Source organism: Aotus nancymaae, unplaced genomic scaffold, assembly GCF_030222135.1.
Source record: "Aotus nancymaae isolate 86718 unplaced genomic scaffold, 86718_ANA_hifiasm-v0.15.2.pri h1tg000072l, whole genome shotgun sequence".
NCBI lineage: Eukaryota > Metazoa > Chordata > Mammalia > Primates > Aotidae > Aotus > Aotus nancymaae.
This window is the reverse complement of record NW_026988487.1, coordinates 16,282,182-16,300,130: the sequence shown is the minus strand read 5'-3', so window position 1 is coordinate 16,300,130 and position 17,949 is coordinate 16,282,182. Positions and strand designations below refer to the sequence as shown.

The 17,949-nt window shown below is 37.0% G+C and overlaps 2 protein-coding genes across 4 annotated transcripts in view; one reads left to right on the top strand and one right to left on the bottom strand.

Annotated features, from left to right (window-relative positions):
• The window catches only part of NF1 (neurofibromin 1), a 309,766-nt gene that overhangs the window by 42,436 nt on the left and 249,381 nt on the right, over positions 1–17,949 (bottom strand). For all 3 annotated transcript variants that reach the window (XM_064367666.1, XM_064367667.1, XM_064367665.1), the window contains 3 exons: positions 6,575–7,007; positions 4,707–5,047; positions 1,680–1,882 (listed from right to left, as the gene is read on the bottom strand). In XM_064367666.1, coding sequence (XP_064223736.1) covers positions 1,680–1,882; positions 4,707–5,047; positions 6,575–7,007 — 977 coding nt within the window. The remainder of the gene's footprint in view (positions 1–1,679; positions 1,883–4,706; positions 5,048–6,574; positions 7,008–17,949) is intronic.
• Positions 11,570–15,574, top strand: EVI2A (ecotropic viral integration site 2A). Its single transcript, XM_012449284.2, has 2 exons — positions 11,570–11,783; positions 14,222–15,574. Exon 2 carries the CDS (start codon positions 14,231–14,233, stop codon positions 14,930–14,932), a length of 702 nt encoding a protein of 233 aa, XP_012304707.1. The 5' UTR covers positions 11,570–11,783; positions 14,222–14,230; the 3' UTR covers positions 14,933–15,574.

The following is a 17,949-nucleotide window of genomic DNA, read 5'->3' as shown; positions in this document are numbered from 1 at the left end:
TATGTTACTGTTAACTCATTTTTTATTAATCTGTAAGCACTCTTCATGATTAAGGATATTAATCTTTTCTCGTACTTGCTCCAAGTATATTTCCTAGTTTTTAATTATCTTCACTTTTATTTTGAGATGTTTCGAAGTTTTATGTAGTCAAATCTATTCACTATTTTGTTTCATTCTATCACTTTTTTACTTCATATGCTCTTACTCACCTAGAAAGCAATTAAATATTCACTTGTTCCTCTTTTTAAAATGGTTCCAAGCTTTTATATACAACTTTTTTTTTTTAAGAGACAGTCTCACTCTGTCATCCAGGCTGGAGTGCAGTGGTACAATCATAGCTTACTGCAGGGTTGACCTAGGGGCTCAAGCAATCCTCCAGCCACAATCCTCTTGCCTCAACCTCCCAAAGTGCTGGGATTACGAGTGGGAGCCACCACACACAGCCTTATTCAACTTTTAAATACAGGTAGAACATACTTGGTATCTTGTGGTGTATGGTGAATTAGGTCTTAACGATGAAGACCTAATTTAAGTCATTTCCCAAAACATTTCTTAAATGATTTAATCTCTCCCCAATCAGTTTATGGTGTTTCTTTATCAATCTGTTTTTCTTAAACTGATCTGATGGCTGATTTGTACATGTATGTTTTAATTATTGTACTGCTATAAAGTGTTCAGACATCTGTACTGTCAAGTCTCAAGTCTCTTTCAATATTTTCTTAGCTATTATTGCACTTTTATGTAGAATTTAGAATCATTTAAGTTCTAGTTCCATTCTCAATCCTCAAATTCCAGGTTATTTTGATGAAATTACATTAAATTTGTAATAATCTGGGAAGAACTGTTTATGCAGGAACACAATATGCCTTTACATTCACTCAAATCTTTTCTTATATTAACATTTATCAATAAAGTTTATACTTTTCTTGTTTTGTCAGTCCTACACATTTTTTTTTGTTAGAGTTATATTTCTATATCTTACTTGAAAATAATCTTAGTGAATTGCTGAAGCTTTTAATTATCTAATATAGAAAAAATCAAGAAATGTGTTTGAATGCAGAAAAAAAGATTTTATGTATGACAGGGAAAGGAAAGAAAAGGTCAGGAAATATGGTGGGAGAAGATCAACATATATACTACTATAGGTTATAAAGATGGACAAATATAAAGAGTGGATGTTAAATTTATGAGACTTAGTTAAAACTAAGTCAGGACTGACCCTGGACCCTGTATTATGTGCCACTGTGCTCTTCGTGAACTGTACATGTACGATAAAATCATCATTCAAAGTCAACCTGAAGAAAAAAGAAAATGACTAGTTCCTTAAAATGAAGGAGGCAACATGGATACTTATGTGGACTTTTCTGCTGAGAAAAGCTGAAGCTAATGAAAATGTAACAGTGAAGAAAATACTTTGTAAGTGGTCCAGAGGTGTGTTAGGTACCAAACCCTTGCCAGCTTGCTTTTATTGTCAGAATTTTGGTGGATTTCTCAATGTGGCCTACCAAAAAGTTCCTTCAGAGTTCCTTCAGTTACAGGGTACCACAGATGTAAAATCAGAAGAGGGGAAAAAGTAAAAATATAAGTGAAAGGCTTCACTGGCAAACTCTGAAATGAAAGGTTTTCTTTGAATTTTCTTAGAATAATCATTAGTATTAAAGAAAATTATCATTACTTACTAGATTTGCTAAATCCAGAAATACACTCTTCCAAAAACTCTAACGTGAGGTGTGGCTCATTGGCTGCCAGTGTCTTACTAATAGAGACAATAAAGAGGGTGTTGTTGGCAGGGATACATAAACCTGATGTCTCTAGTAACTGGCCCTCGATTTTTAAATTAAAGGTACAAGTTAAGGCACACAGAAGATTATAGGCAGCTGACCTAGGAGAAAACACAAACAAAGTTGTTTTAAAACATATTTTTCCTTATAGTTCCAAAAGTTTTTCATAATATACAATTGTGATTCTATTACAAAGTATGATAAACAATTTTTAAATTTTATGATAAATTAGAAATAAGATGTTATAATTCCACGATAAAACCAAAATACTTCTTGATCATTTAGGGATTTTATAAAAAGGGAGACTCTTGATATAACCATAAGAGCACTGTGAGGCTTCTATGACAGGGGGGTGTAGGCTTTCCTAAAAGAAATCTCACTGGGACATAAAATATGAGAGGACTTAATGGTTCTAAGGTGGATCAATATAGATTAAGTCAGAATAAGGCACACCATACATTTTTAGTAAAGCCAAAACTCAAATTCTGGTTCCCTCTCCCACTAGATCCAGTTATAATGGGGATCATAAGGAGAGAAATCAGATGGTCCTTCCCTTCATCAAATTAGAATGTGAAAATCTTTAATCAAGATCTGCTCATCTTCTTTCTGCGTGTCCTACAAGTTACCCTACAAACTGGAGGTTAAAAACTAAATTAACTTATAATTAAGTCCTCCCAATTTTCCCTCTATGACCTCATTACATCATACACAACCACCAAAACTGAAAAAACATGTAATATCCAGGTTTCATTGAGACCAACACCACTTAACAAATGTCTGAAAATATAGCTAAGCAATTTAGGAGATAGCCTAAAATACTAGACTCAATTTAAAAATTTTAATTTTCTCTCCTATCCAGTAAAGGAAATAGTTTGTTCAGTAAATTTCAGGTTTTCCTTACCTCTGAATGTTTATCATACTAATATATTTACGCAATCATCATATAGGGAAAAAGCCCCTGGAATTTAAGTCTGCCTAAAGGCTTCTTCTCTGGGATGACATGCTTCAGCAAAAAGCACAAGCTGTCATGTTGGTTTAGGTCACTAGAGAGGAATACAGGTTTACCCAGGCTAATAACTGTTAAAAGGCTGTTTGTATTTTTCTATGAATATCTTTGAATTAGAAATTAAAGGCAGCCTTATAGTTCTATTTTCCTAAAATGTGAATATTAGTGTTATTGTTTCTAAGTTTATATATCTTTTTTCTTTTTTTAAAATTTTTAGTCAGAGTCTCACTATGTTCCCCAGGTTGCTGTGCATTGGGTATTCACAGGCATGATTATAACACACTGCAGCCTTGAACTCCTGAGCTCAAGATGCCCTCCTGCCTCAGCCTCCTGAGTAGCTGGAACTACAGGTATGTGCCACTGTGCTCAGCTTGTATCTTTTATTAATTCCCAGGAATTCTAAATTATACAATTTTGACATTAACGTTTATTCTGTGTATTTCAACAGTTATAAAGAACTAGACTTCCTTGCCTAGGATAGGTGTCACAGACACCTATGAGATAAGGAAGCAAAGCATACACAAAATCTTATGTACACGTTCTTTTCTTTTCTTTTCTTTTTCAGACAGAGTCTTGCTCTGTTGCCAGGCTGTAGTGCCGTGGCATGATCTTGGCTCATTGCAACCTCCACCTCCTAGGTTAAAGCGATTCTCCTACCTCAGCCTCCTGAGTAGCTGGGACTGCAGGCACACATCACCATGTCCAGCTAATTTTTGTATTTTTAGTAGAGACAGGGTTCACCATGTTAGCCAGGCTGGTATCGATTTCCTGACCTCGTGATCCATCCACCTCGGCCTCCCAAAGTGCTGGGATTACAGGCATGAGCCACCGTGCCCGGCCTTATGTACAATTTCTAAAGCCCATCCAAGTAAATAAATCTTGATTTGTTTTCTTTTTCCTTTTAAGTAAAGGAGAATTTGGAATCCTAAAAGGCCCACTACAAAACATGGGCTATGTTATCCTCAGGGAAAATTTTCAGAAGCTAAGAATTTGCATCTGTAAAAATCTTGAAAGTCTCAAGGTATTTGAGACAAAGAATTATCCTAACTTGGTAAGGAGATGGGAGAAAAGGGAGAAAGGGTGCAAAGAGACATTGGCAGGGAGGAAAAGGTAAGAGAATAAAACACTGTTTACTAAGCATAAACTATTTGCTAGGTTGCTATATTATACTGCCACACATACTATTTATTAAGCTTTTGTAGGTATATGAGGAAGGCAGTTATCTTTATTTTTTTTTTTAAATGAACCAGAAACTGGATCTAGTGGGAGAGGAAACTAGATCTCTGAGAACTTCAGTATCTTTTGCTCAAAGTACATAGCAAGAAAGTGGCAGATCTGTTCAAACCAAATCTACTGACTCCACAGCCACGCTTTCCACATGCACATTCAAATTATTAAGCCTAAATGGAACCAATTATACTCTGCTCAGACAATGTATTTGTCTTCAGATTTCTTTCGAGAATTTTGTTAAGATGACGTAGGTCGAAAGTATGCAATACTGTTACCAAGTTATTGAACATTAGGCCTTTTATTGTCAAACAGTGATAATCTGACTTGACTTTTAAACTACATAGTGATATACTTCTGAAAATGGAAACAATTAGAGGACTCAGAGGACAAAAAAACTCAATTTAGGGTACTTTACTTTGGAAAAAAAAATCTGCTATTTTGTTTTGTTTTACATGAAATTTTCCTGGAGAAAGAACATATATTGGTTTAGTGTGAATCACCCTGTTTGGAATTCCACAGTTCATGTGAATACCCCCATAACTTCATGAGGTCACAGTGGTTAACCAACATTGCATACCTTCCAATTTATAATATTAAGGTAGAGGCTGCTTTAAAATTTATTAAATGGTCTAATTTTAAAAGCAATAAACCCCAAATAAAACTGAAGTGAATTAAAAAAAAAAACCTACCGTAAACTTGGGTCAGAACTGCCTAAATTAAGTAATGCAATATTGAGCAGCGTCCCAGGGACATCTTTTGGCCGAATCTTGGTGTGTTGGGGGATAGAGTCGGGCTGTGACAGTTCCCAGCGGGTACGGATATGAATGATAGACTGGACAATGGCTTCACACTCCTGGTGCATGAAGGTTAGCGGTGTGCCCTGGTTTGCAATGGTTAAGGTGAACTGGTTCTCATCTACTAGGCAGATTTCTTCAATTTCCGAAGCATAATAGATATCATTTAGGAAGACTGATTGTCCTAGGACTTTTGTTCGCTCTGCTGAGGTTACTTGGACAGCAGTAGAACCAACCTGGAAAGTGGTGGCGAGGGGGTGAAGTGGAGAATAATTAAATTCCTTTACATAAAATTCTAAAAAGCTCCAAAAACCAACCAACCAAACAAAACATTATCCCATTTAAGGAAGAGTTCCCACCATCATACATTCAAATGGTTCAGTAATTCTTATGATAAACGTTCTCAGAAACAAAAAACATTAAAAATTTTTTAATTTTGCTTTTTAAAAAGGTCAGGAATCTTATAGAAGGCCAGGCATGGTGGCTCACGCCTATAATCCCAACACTTTGGGAGGCTGAGGCAGGCACATCACTTGAGGTCAGGAGTTCATGACCAGCTAGGCCAACATGGTGAAACTCTGTCTCTACTAAAAATACAAAAATTAGCTAGGCGTGGTGGTGTGTGCTTGTGATCCTAGCTATTTGGGAGCCTAAGGTAGAATAATTGCTTGAATCCAGGAGGCAGAGGTTGCAGTGAGCTGAGATAATGCCACTGCACTCCAGCCTAGGTGACAGAGACTCCATCTCAAAAAAAAAATCTTATAGAAAAATACTGATTTTTTGTTGTTGTTGTTGCTGAGACAACAAAACTGAGACAACATAGCTGAGAGTCTCGCTATGTTGCCAGGCTGGACTGCAGTGGCAAGATCTCTGTTCACTGCAAACTTCGCCTACCGGGTTCAAGTGATTCTTCTGCCTCAGCCTCCTGAGTAGCTGGGACGACAGGCGCACACCACCGCGCCCAGCTAATTTTTGTATTTTTAGTAGAGATGGGGTTTCACCATGTTGGCCATGGTCAAGACCATGGATGGTCTTGATCTCTTGACCTCGTGATGCGCCCGCCTCGGCCTCCCAAAGCGCTGGGATTATAGGTGTGAGCCACTGTGCCTGGCCAGAAAGATACTGATTTTATCCTGGGTTCATGTTCCTCACTCTGCAAAAAGCATATAATAATCAAAACAACTCTCATTAGGTAATTTCTACTCTCTGCACATTCCTATAATTTGAATGACATAACAAACTGCCCTATTCCACTTCCAGCCTAACCTAGAATAAAATATATACTTCTCATATCCTCCACAGAACCTCCATGATGACATAACTGTTGGTCTTTCTACATCTAGACTTACATAAATTTTTTTTTTTTTTGAGATAGAGTCTCCCTCTGTTACCCAGGCTGGAGTACAGTGGCACGATCTCAGCTCACTGCAACCTCCACCTCCTGGGTTCAAGGAATTCTCTTGCCTCAGCCTCCTGAGTAGCAGGGATTATAGGTGCCCATCACCATGCCCGGCTAATTTTTGTATTTTTAGTAGAGGGAGGGTTTCACCATGTTGGTCAGGCTGGTCTTAAACTCCTGACCTCAGGCGATCCGCCTACCTCGACATCCCAGAGTGCTGGGATTACAAGCGTGAGCCACCGCGCCAGCCTTACATGACATTTTATACGCCACGATAGAGATATGAAACCTAGGGAAGCCAGAATATAATCTAGCTAGCCAGGAAAAACAATGAATCATTTATGAAACACAGACTGAAACTTACTTTAATAGAAACTTTGGTGTCTTTGTGAGCTAGCTTGAGAGCATTGTGGAATACCTTCAGGTCCTCTTCTAAAGCCAAGGTGGCAGCAGGTAGTTTCTGTTGTTCATGCTCTATGTGCTCAGCCAGTTTCCCAGGACAGTCTATAAAAACAAGCCTTTTGCTACCTTTGAGGCCAGTCAGCAGCCGCTCATGATACTTGGTGTACTCCCTGACCCAGGAGTTACAGTTATAGACATAGACTGCGGAGACATTGTCGTAAGCAAAGCCAGGAAAAACAACAAACCACTTAGAAAGAAAGTCTGTTTTAAAGCGATTGCTAGGCCCGGTATGGGTAAGGTCTACTACAATTTCATATGGCTTTGCATAATATGGCTTTAAAGTCAGTAAGACGTGGTATATCAGCAAATCACCATTGATTTGACCAGTTTTGAACCTAAGGAAAATGATAAGAAAGATAAAGATTATTAACAGTGTCTAGAATAAATATACAGATGCTACTATTTTATTTCTTTTACAATTCATTTTCTAGAGAGTAATATAAAGCAAATATTCAAAACTGGATTTGTTTTTTTAAATCAGTTGTTTTTTGGACACTGAGAAATAAGGCTAAGAGAACAGACAAATCTCCAATTCGAAAATTTTGAGCAACAACAGTAATAAAAAATTTGCCCATGAGTCAAGAAAGGAAGAAAACACTGAGCATTAGTTGGTTGCCTGCAGGTCCACCAAACTCCTAAGGTGAACAGTTTGGTGGGAATGACCCATCTGGAGCTCTGGAGTGAGACGGTTTTAGCCAATCCATTTATCCCACCTTGATCAGAGACTGATTCAGCAATGAACACATGATTCAAATCAGGACAACCAGGGCCAAGGGGGCCCAGTTCAGGTACTTTAGCTTAAATTGTTGGAATTTGAGATATTTCTTTCCTGGTGTTTATAAACAAAGGAATACATAGCCCTAGGAGTTGCTTGCTCATATCTTGGGATATAAAAGAAGAGACTCCCATAAAACTGAAGAGAAGGAGCTGAGAAATGAAGAGACAAACTGGAGCCCTGGCCATATCATTTGTGCCCTAAAACCTCTCCTGGGGTCAAATTTACCCCAGGACTATTCAGTTATATAAACCAATAAATACCTTTTTTGATTAAGCCACATAGGTCATATGTTGCTTAAAACCAAAAGAATGCTAATATACATGAGCAGCCACAGTGAAGACCATGAAAAAGTCCTCAAGTAATGGTACTGAAGTTTCAAATCAAAACAATCTACATTAACTTAGGCCCAACGTTTTCCATATGTGATGACTCTGGTGATACTACTACTAAGTTAAAAAAAATATCTTCACCTCAGAGGTTGGTTAATGGATATAAAAATATATTAAGGGTCGGGCACAGTGACTCACGCCTGTAATCCCAGCACTTGAGAGAATAAGGCAGGCAGATCACATGAGGCCAGGAGTTTGAGACCAGCCTGGCCAACATGGGAAAACCCATGGGCAAAAATAGAAAAATTAGACAGGTGTGGTGGTGCACATCTGTAATCCCAGCTACTTGGGAGGCTGAGGCATGAGAATCACTTGGACCTGGGAGGCAGAGGCTGCAGTGAGCTGAGATTGTACCACTGCACTTCGGCCTGGGCAACAGTGAGACTATCTCGAAAAATATATATATTTAGTAGAGATGGGGTTTCACCATGTTGGCCAGGCTGGTCTTTAACTCCTGACCTCAGGTGCTTAGTCTACCTCGGCCTCCCAAAGTGCTGGGATTATGGGCGTAAGCCACCATGCCCCGCCTGAATGTGTGATATTTTGATACATGCATACAATGCATCAAATAATACATATATATGTATTATTATAATTGGAACAAGTTCTAGTATTCATAGTAAGGTGACTAATTAATAACTTATTGTATACTTCAAAACAGCTAGACGGAACAATTTCTTTTCTTTGAGGCAATGGGTATCCTAATCACCCTGATTTAATAATTACGCATGTACGCATGTATCAAAATATACATTCAGGTGGGGCATGGTGGCTTACGCCTATAATCCCAGCACTTTCGGAGGCTGAGGTGGGCTTATCACCTGAAGTCAGGAGCTTGAGACCAGCCTGGCCAACATGGTGAAACCCCATCTCTACTAAAAATACTAAAAATTAGCTGGTGTAATGGCATGCACCTGTAGGCCCAGTTAGTCGGGAGGCTGAGGCAGGAGAATCACTTGAACCCAGGAGGCAGAGGTTGCCGTGAGCTGAGATTGCACCACTGCACTCTAGCCTGGGCAATAGAGCAAGATTCCAACTCAAAAAAAAAAAAATCAATCATACATGCCCCTTTAATATATACAAATTATCATGTTTCAATAAAAACTTCACCTTAGAGTTTTTAATCTTGTTGGGAGAAAATAAGATAAAAATATGACAAATTAAATCATTTTAAAACAAGACAAGTATTTCAAGATAAAAGATATGAGGTAGTATGTAATCACTTATCAAAAGAACTGCAGAGAAAATACTGTTATTAAGTCAAAAGAGAGAGAGATCAACACAAACTGGGCAGTCAGTGAAAGCTACATAGAAGATACTGTGGCTGAAGCGGGTAAGGAGGAATGCAGAACTCGGCAAGAGGACTGGGCAGGCCTTACAGAGAAAGGCAAAAAGGAAAAGAAATAGGTAACTAGATGTGTTGAGGAGACAGCTAGTCTAGCCAGAATGGTGGATTCAGGTAGGGAAGTTTTGAGAGATAAAGCTAGGAAAATACAGAATAGCCAAATTGTGAAGGGACCGTAACTGCTCAACCAAAGGGCTTAGGTTTTCTCCTAGGGGCTCACCATTTCTCAGCATTATGTTCTGTGGACTACTGGCATCAGAATCAACTGTGGTGCTTGATAAAAATGCAGTTTCCTGGACCCAGCCTGGACCTATTAAATATGAATCTATGCAGTGGGGCCTAGAAATTTTTATCATGTTTTTGTTTGTCTTTTTGTTTTTCCCCTTAACTCAGGCTGGACTAGAGTGGCGTGGTCATGGCTCACTGTAGCCTTGACCTCCCCAGGCTCAGGTGATTCTCCCACCTGGGACTATAGACAAGTGCCACCATGCCTGGCTAGGTTTTTTTTTTTTGTATTTTTTGTAGAGACAGGATTTTGCCATGCTGCCCAGGCTGGTCTTGAACTCCTGTGGCTCAAGCAGTCCTCCCATCTCCACCTCCCAAAGTGCTGAGATTACAGGTGTGGGTCACCATGTCTTGTTTTTATTGTTTTTAAACAATCTTCTCATCTGATGTTTATGTACACAAATATTTCTGAATCACTGCTGTAGGTATTAGGGAATTGTTCAACTTTTTTTTTTTCCAGGAAAGGGGTGATATGACCAAAGAAAGTGATATACACAAGATAAATGAAGGAAACGGGGCCACTAAAAAGGCTACTGTAGAGTCTAGGTAGTCTAGGTATAACCTGATAAGGATCTAAAATACTACTGTTGACAGTAAAAACAGGGACAAAGAAACTGACCCAAGAATATGAAGGAAGGACCAACATGATTTAAAGTCTGATCAGGACTAAGAGGACTTAAAATGATGTGTTTTATACTAAGCCTCTGAGATTACAAAGAATGTTGTTATCATGAACAGAAACAAGAAGACTGTGACAGATAGCTTCTTTTAAAGAAAAAATAAAGTTCTTATTTTATTAATTAATTAATTTATTTTTTTTATTTATTTATTTATTTTTTTTTTTTTTGAGACGGAGTTTCGCTCTTGATACCCAGGCTGGAGCGCAATGGCGCGATCTCGGCTCACCGCAACCTCCGCCTCCTGGGTTCAGGCAATTCTCCTGCCTCAGCCTCCTGAGTAGCTGGGATTACAGGCACGCGCCACCGTGCCCAGCTAATTTTTTTTTTTTGTATTAGTAGAGACGGGGTTTCACCATGTTGACCAGGATGGTCTGGATCTCTTGACCTTGTGATCCACCCGCCTCGGCCTCCCAAAGTGCTGGGATTACAGGCTTGAGCCACCGCGCCCGGCCCTTTATTAATTTATTTTTAAGAGATGGAGTCTCGCTATGTTACCCAGGCTGGATTTGCACTCCTGGGCTCAAGTGATCCTCCTACCTCAGTCTCCCTAGTAGCTGGGATTACAGATGTGTGCTGCCATGCCCAGTTCTTTTTTATTTATTTATTTATTTTTGGAGACAGAATCTTGCTCTGTCCCCAGTGCTGGAGGGCAGTGGCATGATCTTGGCTCAATGTAGCCTTCACCTCCCAGGTTCAAGCAATTCTCCTGCCTCAGCCTCCCAAGTAGCTGGGACTATAGGTGCACATCATCCTGTCAGCTAATTTTTCTATTTTTAGTAGAGACAGGTTTTTACCATATTGGCCAGGCTGGGGTCTTGAACTCCAGGCCTCAATTGATCCACCTGCCTCACCCTCCCAAAGTGCTGGGATTACAGGCATAAGCCACTGCATCTAGCACATACCCAGTTCTCAAAGGGTTTCAGCATGTTAAATTTGAGGTGATGGCAGGATGTTTGACAGGAGAGAGAGAGAGAGAGAGGAAGAGAGAGAGAGAGAGTATACACACACTACACCACACAAAAGCATTTTCTGTCCCATATAATCTAAGTTTACTATTTTCTCAAATAATTGTTGCAGTTCTGCAATTTTAAGATTATAATATATACCATAGTTTCTATTATCTAACCAATATCCCATGGACTCCAAACTCACATTTTCAAATCAGTCTGTAGATTTCAAATAAATCTTTTAGAGAAGAATTTACATACTGCAGGGAAAATACCATTTTAAAACCTCTTTTAAATGATACTAACATACCATTCAAAAGAATGTAGCAGGCCTATAGAATGAGCATACTGTCAAAAGGCATTAAGTGGAAAACCCTCCCTGCTCTGGAGGCGGGGATTTGTTCTACAAAGCCTCCTGTCATGCCAGTGGCCAACTAGACAAGTTGGAGTTTTTTCGGTTTTTTAACCCCCCCCCCATGACATGTGCTTTAAATGCAGTGGAAAGGAAATGTGTCATCTGTGGTTTGCTTTTATAAGTGGAAAACTAGCTGCACATATCCTTTTTTACTGCAGATTTACTTTAAGGTTCATTTCTACAAGTCTGTTCTGCTTTAAATAAGAGGACAAGAAAAGAAGTGGTTTATCAAAATCACGTTATAATCAGATTTTGACCAAGCATCTTGTAAGGTAGGTCATATATATATGGCTTTTCTTATGCCTTTTCACTTCTAACTTTTGACAGATTAGTGTTCGAAGAAATGCTATCAAAGTGTTTAAGACTCTCACTAACAAACTAGAATCGTGGCTGAAAATGGATACTGTTTTTTTTCCAGTGCTATTACATAAATTTTATGTTAGAAATGATAATATTTACCATCGCCATGGAGTTTTAAATTAGGATTAGGAAGGATCTAAGTTTCAATTCCACAAGTAAACTGGAAATGTTTCGTCATTTTTCAAAAGTTAAAAAATAAATTTCTCATTACTAATGCTTGGACATTATAAATTCTATAGAAAATGACCAGAGATAAGAAAACTTTTGATAATACAACCTGACCTCCATGGCATAAATTGGTGTAGAAACAGTCCTCAATTCTCAGGCATTTGTAAGGGTAAGAGAAAGTTTCATTTTGTCATACAGTTTGTTTATTTGGGCACTGCAGTACATCTGGCTGAAGACAATCAACAGCAGGCCTATTATCTGTCCTGTGGTAAGCACTGTTAAGATGTGTACCAATACTATGATGTATACTACATTGTTAATGAACTAATGTGACAAGAATAATCCATTTTAAATCATTCTAGCATCTAATATAGAAGTCCAGTCTAGTATTAAAAGATGAAAATTACGTGCTAACCCAATTTCAAGTATTTGTTTTTGTGAAAGAATCATGAAATATCCAAAGATTTAGGTCACTAAACTTAAAAATTAAAGCTGAATACTATTATACAAAAGCCAGTGGCCTGTGTCTTTAACTGTCTACTACAGGTCATAATCTAAAAAGTAATCTTAATCTTAGAATATTTAAAAGAGAGTTTTTCCTCCCTACTATTAATATGAAATACTACTTCAGAGGTTAGTCTGCAGTTAGCATTGTTTATTACATGCTACTTTTGTTTGTATAACTCAACACATCACATTTCTTATTTTTAATTTCTATATTTTAACAGTATACAAATGTTGGCCAATGACATACAACAACAATTTCTTATAAAACCTTGATGTTCAAAAGCCTGACTAGCAGTGGCATCCATGTTGCTTAGGAGTGGGTTTGGAAACAAAGAATTTCAGGCTCTACCTATACTAGCTAAGTCAGAATCTGCTTTTTTTTTCATTTGAAAAAAGGACTCCTATGTACATTTGAGATGAATTTCTATAATATATATAGGGTTATTAACCAGGCAATTTCATTTAGTAAATATCAGTAGAACAATCTAGTTTTGCTTTTAGTTCATTCAAATAAATGCTAACAATAAAACACTCCTTCAAAAGAAGCTCAAGACAAACTGGCATATTATTATAAGATACTTCAATAATAATTATAAATCTTTCCTGCTGGGTTACCAGTACATGGAACTGTTAAATTCTAAAATATGTCATTTCTATTTAAATCTTTAATCACATGGTAGATAATAAAAAATTAGAATATAACTTGTCCCCTTTTTGAACTGGCTTCCAGCAAGCTGAGAGCCAAAGTGGAAATTCAGCTTTTTAAATTATATGTTGAGATGCTTATAATCTGCCACTTCATCCCAAATCATCAAGATCTTGATGCTCTATTTCTATTTTTTAGAATTATGTCAAAATCAGAAAAAAATGCTAGGTATAAGTGATGTTTTAAAAAAAACCCAGTAACTTTTGTTGAACTTTTAAGACTACTCAGAAGAAATCTGCTGCTTTTTTTTTTTTTTTTTTCCCCAGATTTTTAGGTTGAGAAAGCTGGTATGCCTTTGCCTTCTGACACAGTCTGGGGAAATAGAAATGAAAAGAGACAACCACCCTAGTAAAACTGCTTTTACAAATATTCTTATGAATGTCTAACTACTAGCTTTATTCTAAGCTTCAGGATAAACACCCAAGAAGAAAAAAGAACACCTTGAATTCCTATTTGAAGTTCATTTTCTTTTGTTGCTACTAAACTTCCCCTCTTCCCACCCAAAAATTTGCATTTTGTTTTCATACATGAAGCAAGAAGCTCAAGGCCACATTTCTTCTGTAAAAACTGGTGACAGGTTAGAGGGTAGGTAGTTTCAGCAAGAATACTCCTTAATTTTTTTTAAAGAAGGAATCAGAAAAGTAAAAGGAGAACTAACTGACTCAAAGCAGAAGTCTGGCATGCTTCAAAGGGAGAAAACTATATAAAGCCATGATATCCGATTTAAAATGGTTAATATTTATTTATAATGCTAACTTCTAGTGTCTAAAAGTGTAATAGAAATTAAAATGCTTCTTCATACGTAGCTGAATAGGAAAGAAATTCAGTTGAGAAGGAATTCAGGGTAGCGAATATTAGGCATGAGCTTGTAGTTTACTTGTAACATTTCACCTATCTTTTAACTACAATTACCAAAACTAGGATCATTATTCTTTCACAAACTAACAAATTGTATTGCTATCCCAACAGATCACCAGTATGCCCATGGACATGGAACACACAGGACATTACCTACATCTTGCCTTTCTGATGACAACAGTTTTTTCTTTGTCTCCTGGAACAAAAGCAAACTATACCCATCTGTGGGCTAACAATACTACTTCCTGGGATTCAGTTATTCAAAACAAGACAGGCAGAAACCAAAATGAAAACATTAACATAAACCCTGTAACTCCTAAAGTAGATTATAAAGGTAATTCTACAAACATGCCTGAAACATCTCATATTGTATCTTTTACTTCTAAATCTGAGCAGGAGCTTTATATACCTTCTGTTGTCAGCAACAGTCCTTCAACAGTACAGAGCATTGAAAGCACAAGCAAAAGTCATGGTGAAATTTTCAAAAAGGATGTCTGTGTGGAAAACAACAACAACATGGCTATGCTAATTTGCTTAATTATAATTGCAGTGCTTTTTCTTATCTGTACCCTTCTATTTCTATCAACTGTGGTTCTGGCAAATAAAGTCTCATCTCTCAGACGATCAAAACAAGTAGGCAAGCGTCAGCCTAGAAGCAATGGCGATTTTCTGGCAAGCGGTCTATGGCCTGCTGAATCAGACACTTGGAAAAGAGCAAAACAGCTCACAGGATCCAACCTAGTGATGCAATCTACTGGAGTGCTTACAGATACAAGGGAAAGAAAAGATGAAGAAGGAACTGAAAAACTTACTGGCAAATAGATGAGTTAGTGAAGAAAACTGCAAAGTGGCAATGAGAAAGATTATGGAATAAAAATGAAGTCAGTTGGTATTTGATGCCAAAGTGTTGTTCTGATGATCTAAAATTTGACATGGTAAGACCTTGCAATTTAGAATCAAGTAGGTGAGAGAGGGAGAAGGATGCCTGCTTAATTACTTAAACCTTTTGTTTTGACACTGAATATTTTAAAAAAGCAAATAATAAAACAACTAAGCATTTAAGGAAAGTTTTAAGGATAAATTGAGAAAACTGATTAATAGAGAGAAAGGGATAATTAAATAAATATTCCCTACGTAGCAACCGTGGTAAGATGATCTTTGTCTGAATGTAATTAAACTTTGCAGAGTTTTAGTGTGTCCTTAAAGCCAGGTACATGCTTTAACATCAAATGGAAATCAAATTCCTAATGCATAGCGCTAAACTGTATAACTTAATGGTACCTTCTTTGCTGGATGTGGCAGAATCCATACCAGCTTATCAATCAACACAGCTAATTTTAGCCTAGATGCTTATATCTTTCCCTATGGCACACATAAGAAAGTGTTTTTCTACTATTAATATTAAATTAAACCTTTAATTTTGTATAATAAATTAAAACATTAGAATAAACCTGTGACTATGTATATTTGCATTCACTTTATTACTTTAAAGAACACATTGTAAAGATCAATAAGAAATACAGCAAAACTAAAAGAAATAAGATTTACAGCCACATCAATAGGCTAAGTGTAAATGAAAAGCATATTTTACTGTTTAATAATATTCATCTTTCCTATAAATACTACTTACTGGAACACTAACAACAAGTACCCAAAGGCTGATTAATTTTTGGACTTCAAGGATGCCAAGTAGCCTAGTGATTGATTTTAATTTTTACTATCCAATGTTACATGACCAAAGGAAACAGGTAGGGGTGTAGGGGTGTGTGTGTGTGTGTGTGTGTGTGTATGTATGTGTATGTTTGTGTCTGAGTGTTTGTTCAAATTTGGAAAACTGGATACTTCATGTAATTATTTAACCTTTAAAGAAATTGGCTTCAAGTAAAAACGACTTACATTTAAGTCAAGACCCCCATCTTCAATTAAATATATTACAAAAATTGGTTTGAAAGACTTTCTAAATATCTACTGAAATTAACACAGGCCACATTTCAAAAATCTCATCCCTTATTGAGCATTTAATCTGGGCAATATACTAGTCATTTAAGAAAATTTTTTTTTATACATTTTTTCCCAAGTATGACTACAATCTTACTCTTCCTTCTAAGCTAGTGATTCTTACCCTGGCTGCATATCTGAATCACCTGAAGAGTTTTTAAAAAACACCAATGCCTAATTCCCATGTCTTCCTTCTGATGCAACTGGAATGGGGTGAGCTCTAGGCATTGGTAATTTTTACGTAACTCTCTAGGTGATAACTGCTCTTGGTTATCAAATTCACTTCTTACAAGTTCCATGGCTTCAAACATCTAGGTTGCATAATAAAATGAGAGGGTAAAAAAAATAAAGCATCATTTTTATTATCAATTTATAAAAAACAAATCTATTCTCTAAACAAGAAATCATAACAATATTATCCCAGATAAAGTTAAGTGTCAACAAAGTAAAAAGGAAAGCATGAGAATATTCATGCCAGTCATGGTGACTGAAATCATGTTATCTTTTAAGGGGAAAAATGGCCCAGATTAGAAATGAAACTGGGAAGACTTCTCATTCTGTGCAAAAATTAAAAATTTGAGATTGTGCACCAGGACATCCAGTAATAACACAAAGCATTTCTTGAATCAAGTGTCATAAATAAACACTTGTTAGAGAAAATTACAAAAAGTTGGTATCTTTGTAAAAGTAGGAAATTAACTAGAAAATTACTTTCATATTCAACATACTGGTCAAACATTTTCTCACCAAACAGAGAGCTTCTACCACAGGAATATTTAAAACAGTATTTAAAATTTACCATTCACTATCTTGGCTATTAAACATATACTCTCAGAATGATACTATCTAATGATAGTTACTGAACAAACAGAAGTGGTTCCTTTCCAAATGACAGGTATTTAAAGATGGTAGGTAAGATATCTTTTGAGTTCAAAAAGTCATGTAGTTTTAAACAAAAACATATTTTCTACCCCTGGGTATTACAGTTCACTAGCTTAATTCAGGGATTTAAAAACAGTGAATCAGGTCAGGCACAGTGGCTTACACCTATAATCCTAACACTTTGGAGGTCAAGGTGGGAGGATCACCTGAGGTCAGGAGCTTGAGGCCAGGAGTTCCAGATCAGCCTGCACAACAAAGTAAAATCCTCATCTTTACAATCAATCAATCAGCAAGCCAGTCAGTTAGGTGGCATGTGCCTGCAGTCCCAGCTACTAGAGGTGCTAAGGTAGCAGGATTGCTTGAGGTTAGGAGTGCGAGATCATCCTGGGCAACACTGCAATATGCTGTCTCTAAAAACACCACCACCACCACCACCACCACCTCCAAAACCCAGTGAATCAAAAGCTTTACAGCATTTGATTATATTATGCTTTACAGTAGGAGCCCTTAAAAAGAAAGCTATTCTTTTTATGCTAAGTTATAAGTATCTTGAAGTTAAGAACCACGTCATAATAACCTGTGTTTCCTGCAGTGACCAGGAAAAAGCAGTACATGGGTTAACACATTCCATATCTACTATAACATGCATCATGCAAGATACTTTATATTTATTTAATTCCACAATAAGCGTATAAATTAGGAATTATGATCTCCATTTTTCAGGAGAGGAAAGGTGACTTACCCAAAGAAATTTTTATTCAGATGGACTCACTCTTTTCAATACACTTTGTTTAGTTAACTGAAATTTTTTTATTTTAAATTTTTGTAGGTACATAGTAGATATATATATTTAAAGGGTAATGAGATGTTTTGATACAGTCATGTAACGTGAAACAATCACATCATGGAGAATGGGGTATCCATCCCCTCAAGCACTTATCCTTTGTGTTACAAAGGAT

Coding starts and splice junctions, on each gene's coding strand:
- EVI2A (XM_012449284.2), top strand. CDS start 14,231: ATGCCCATGGACATGGAACACACAGGACATTACCTACATCTTGCCTTT.